Source organism: Oratosquilla oratoria, chromosome 22 (assembly GCF_046742065.1).
Source record: "Oratosquilla oratoria isolate Oo_2021 chromosome 22, ASM4674206v1, whole genome shotgun sequence".
NCBI classification, from domain to species: Eukaryota; Metazoa; Arthropoda; class Malacostraca; order Stomatopoda; family Squillidae; genus Oratosquilla; species Oratosquilla oratoria.
This window is the reverse complement of record NC_134798.1, coordinates 12,550,641-12,555,640: the sequence shown is the minus strand read 5'-3', so window position 1 is coordinate 12,555,640 and position 5,000 is coordinate 12,550,641. Positions and strand designations below refer to the sequence as shown.

Here is a 5,000-nt window from a genome sequence, read left to right as displayed (position 1 = left end):
TGATGAAAGCAGGTAAGGCACCTGGTCTGGATGAATGCCATGAAGAATGTCTAAAAAAAGGAGGTACAGTGATGGTGGACTGGCTGGTGAGGTTATTTAATGTTTGCTGGAGAGAAGGTAGAGTGCCGGAGGACTGGAAGAGTGCCTGTATAGTTCCACTTTACAAGGGAAAAGGGGACAAGTGTGAATGTAGTAGTTTCAGAGGGATTAGCTTGTTGAGTGTAGTTGGGAAGGCTTATGGGAGGATCTTGATTGAGAGGATTAGGAGAGGAACAGAAGGAGTAATTGGTGAGGAGCAGTGTGGATTCAGGATGGGTAGAGGTTGTGTAGATCAGATCTTTGTGGTAAGACAGATATGTGAGAAAGCTATAGGAAAGTGGAAGGATGTTTTTTGGGGCTTTTATGGACCTGGAAAAGGCTTATGATAGGGTAGACAGAAAGGCGCTGAGGGAGGTTTTGCGGATATACGGGATAGGAGGAAAGCTTCTAGGAGCTGTCAAGAGTTTTTATGAGAGTAGTAGAGCTTGTGTCAGGATTAGAAATGGAGAGAGTGAGTGGTTTGAGGTAAAGGTGGGACTTCGTCAAGGATGCGTTATGTCGCCCTGGCTGTTCAACTTATACATGGATGGGGTAGTGCGAGAGGTAAATGCAAGGGTAGTGGGTCAGGGTTTGGAGATGATTAAAGAAAATAGAGAAAAGTGGGAGGTGAGCCAGCTGTTGTTTGCGGACGACACTGCGCTTGTGGCAGGGTCGGAGGAGGGATTGAGGAAGTTGGTGACAGAGTTTGGGAAAGTGTGTGATAGAAGAAAGCTAAAGATATATGTGGGTAAATGTAAGGTGATGAGATGTACAAGGGGTGAAAGTGGTAGTAGACTGGAAGTGAGCATTAAGGGAGAGCGACTGGAAGAAGTGGATAGTTTTAGGATGCAAATGTGGCAGGAAAAGGTGGAGTGAAGGTGGAGGTAGAATGTAGATTGAGAGAAGCGAGTAAATGCCTTGGTGGATTAAAAAGTGTAATGAGGAATAGACATTTGGGAATGGATGCTAAGAGGAGACTATATGAAGGAGTGATTGTGCCAACAGCACTGTATGGGGCAGAAACATGGAACATAAGAGAGGAAGAGAGAAGGAGTTTGAATATGTTTGAGATGAGGTGTCTGAGAAGTATGATAGCGGTTACTAGGCTGGATAGAGTGAGAAATGAGGAGGTGAAGACACATGGAAAGAATGAGTGAAGAAAGACTAGTAAAAGAGGTATGGAAGGCAGATGTGGGGGGAGTGAACATGAAGGGACGTCCTAGGATGAGGTGGAGGGTTGGGGTGAAGGGGGCTTTGGGGAAGAGGGGAATGTCTATTGAGGAAGGACGGGAGAGGACAGAAGACAGGGGTGAATGGAGAATGGTTGTATATGGATGATGTTGTGATGCATGAGGTGGAATGGGTGGGGGGATGGGGGGTGAGGTAGTATGTGTGAGCAAAATTTGACGCAGCCCGAAGGGATTTCTCCCCGTCTTCTCCTTTATGTATGGGGAGACGGAGAGGAGGGGTCGCCGATTTAATGAAGCGGCCTTGCTGTGGGTGTGCTGTGTCTTGCGATACTGCTTCTGACCCAGGGCAGTGGACAGGGTGCAGGGATGACCCGTCATCCAGGAGGTGCTAAGATGAGAGGGAGAGTGGAGGGATGTGGAGTGTATTCAGGGATGGAATGGGTGGGAATGATTTTATGCATTTTTCCTTTTTGGGTACCTCCCTTGTAAGGGGAAAAAGCCTTGGTATATGTATGTATGTACTACTATTATGTTTTTTTTTATTATTTATCATTATCTATTCATTCATTTTATCAATTTACTGATTTATCTACTTGTTTATCTATCTTATTTTCTATATATATGCATTTTCTATTTTTTTCGCATTTGACCTTAGTTATAGACCAAGAGGTCACCTGTCGGCATGTTCTTCCTTTGTAATCCTTTCTAATAATATGACCAATATAAGAGAAGGTTTCCTCTGCTAGGCGAACTCAGTAGCGGAAACATCTGTGGAGAATGGAGTGAAGCACCCGGGTGACGGAAGGAGGGATGGAGACTGCTACGGCAGCTAGCGAGCGAAATAACCTGTGCAAGTAAGCCCATGCTGGTTCAGTCAACTGGAGTATCTCTGACCAAGGGTGTTCATGCTCAAAAGGTAAGATGTATATTAAACTTAATAAGCTCTCTCCTGTTTTCTTTACTTTTATTCCTACTTTATGTATATACATACATATACATTATTTATATATATATATATATATATATATATATATATACAGAGAGAGAGAGAGAGAGAGAGAGAGAGAGAGAGAGAGAGAGAGAGAGCAAAGTGCATACCACAGCTGAGTGGGAGAGCATCACAAGAAAAAATTATGGGTTTAATGAAAGATGGACAGTAGCAAAACAAAAAAGAGACGAACATAGAAGAGATAGAGAAAAGTGAAGATTGAGAAGAGCAAAAGAAGACAAAAGAAGGATGCAAATTAACCAGAAAGAATCACACCATGGTTAGATTTGTGAGTGGTAAGGTGAAACACAGAGGAATAATTAAATGTTGAAGAGAGTATATGAAGAAGCAAGAGAGCAAGGAAGAGGACATCAAGGAAAAGGAAGGTGAAGTTAAGGAATATGGCTTAACATAAAAGTTTTCATGAAAGTGGCAGTTGCCGACAAGATTGACGAGTTAAACACCATATGAGGACGGAGCCTTTATTTGTGCGACGTTTCGCTTATTACAGCTTTTTCAAGTACTTGAAAAAGCTGTAATAGCGAAACGTCGTACAAATAAAGGCTCCGTTCTCATATGGTGTAACTCGTTAACATAAAAGTGGAAGTATGTGATGTCAATAAATTTTTTGAAATCTTGGAAGTGGCCTTGGGGGCAGATGGACTGTTGAATTGAATACTGAAAGAATGTAGAGAAAAATTCGTGAATAAATTACACCAACTATTTATATATCTATCTAAAGAAAAGAAGATGACTCTGGACTGGAAATTAGCCAACGTTGTCCCAACCTACAAGTGAAGAATTTCTGGATTACAGAATGGAGTCCTTAATCTGCACGATGGGTAAAATGTGTAATGATGGTCAAATACAGATGGATGAGTTACTTGGAGGGTAGAGGAATCTTGGTTGAAAATCAAATGCAGTTTCATGAAAAGGAAAATTATGTGCAACCAACCTGTTAAATTTTCATTCGAGAGTTGGCGATGTGCTGCATGAAAGAGAAAGGTGGGTAGACTATGTATACCTTGACCTGAAAAGGGCTTCCGACAAAGTGCAAAGGTGCGCACAGAAGAAACGTAGGATTTAGAGGAAGCACACTGGAATAGATAAAGGATTATCTGACTTATAGATGTATGCAACAGTTATGAAAGATGAAATGTCGGATTGGAGAGAAGTGAACATGGGGTACCACAGGGCTTGATATGAGGTACCACAGGACTTGATATTGGCACTAAGAATGATTTTAGTGTCCATCAATGATACGATGAATGAAATAGGAGCTACAAAAACTTACTTGCTAATGTTGCAAGGATCATTAAAAAATGTGGAAAAGATTTTAACTCGTCATAATAAGACCTATTGCCTTTTGAACGGAGCCAGAAATGGAAGATGAATTTCAATACTAAGAAATATAAAATCTTGGAAATAGGCTACAGTAAATGAGTGGATAGTTGAATAAAAAATCAAATAATCACAAGAGAGTAATAAAATGGAAGATGAAAAAATCATAAAGGCAAAAGAAGAAAACTACATAGGCATTTTTATCAGAAAGTCATAGAATAACGAGAGTAACATATACATTAGAATGATAATGAATCTAAGAGTGGCATTTTATCATATGGACGACAATATGATGAAAAAAGTATAGTCTGATCCATCCTAGACTGGAATATGCAACAATGGTGTAGTGACCTCACAAAAAAAGACAAATTGCAGGAGGTGCCAACCAGAATGATCGCAAACTTGTCAGACAAAAAATATGAGGCCAAGAAAAACTGGGACTACATGCACTAAGTACCAAAAAGAGAGGCGATATGATCATGATATATAAAACAGAGAAATAATGACAATAGAAAATATGTAAGTGTGGTATGAAATAGAAAAGAGAAGTCATAACGAAAATTTAAGGAAAATTTATTGGCTGAAGGATGGTAGGAAATATAGATTTCCACATAGTTGTATCATTTTGTTGAATTCGTTAGAAAAAGAAAATTCCAGTCCAATAACATTAACCAGTTTCAGGAAAAAATTCATGAATGAGCATATAGAGACGGAACCCCATGATCATAGCTCCAACACCATATAGAACAGTTAATTACAACTAGATAAATGCATACACATATACACACACACACACAAACACAAACATACACACACACATACACAAACAAACACACACACACACACACTCACACACACAAACACACACACACACACACACACACACACACACACACACACACATCTTACTTCTTAAACATATATTTATATAGACACATAAATATATATATATATATATATATATATATATATATATATATATATATATATATGTTGAGGCATTCTGACAAGTTGACGTAAGTGGGAGTAGGAAACACAGGAGCCTTAGTCTGAGTTTATTCCTGACTAGTTTCGCAGGTATGCTTTTTCATTCCTTTGAGAAAACATACCTACGAGACTAGTCAGGAGTAAACTCAGACTAAGACTCCTGTGATCCCAACTCCCACTTACGTCACGTATATATACTGTATATATATATATATATATATATATATATATATATATATATACATTTATATATCTATATAAACATATATGCATATATATATATATATATATATATATATATATATATATATATATATATATAGGTATATATATACATATATGTATATTCATATATATATATATATACACATATATATATACAGTATATATATCTATATATATATGTATATATATAT

General features: G+C 38.3%; 1 protein-coding gene across 11 annotated transcripts in view; it reads right to left on the bottom strand.

The window, feature by feature from the left end:
- Positions 1-5,000, bottom strand: part of LOC143037433 (uncharacterized) — a 297,418-nt gene that overhangs the window by 135,235 nt on the left and 157,183 nt on the right. For 8 of the 11 annotated variants that reach the window (XR_012967464.1, XM_076205641.1, XM_076205642.1 and 5 more), the window contains one exon: positions 3,212-3,244. The exons of the other annotated variants lie outside the window; for them this stretch is intronic. Coding sequence is in view for 7 of the 8 variants with exons in the window: in XM_076205641.1 (XP_076061756.1) it covers positions 3,212-3,244 (33 nt within the window). In the remaining variant the exon portion in view is untranslated. The remainder of the gene's footprint in view (positions 1-3,211; positions 3,245-5,000) is intronic. 11 annotated transcript variants of the gene reach the window in all.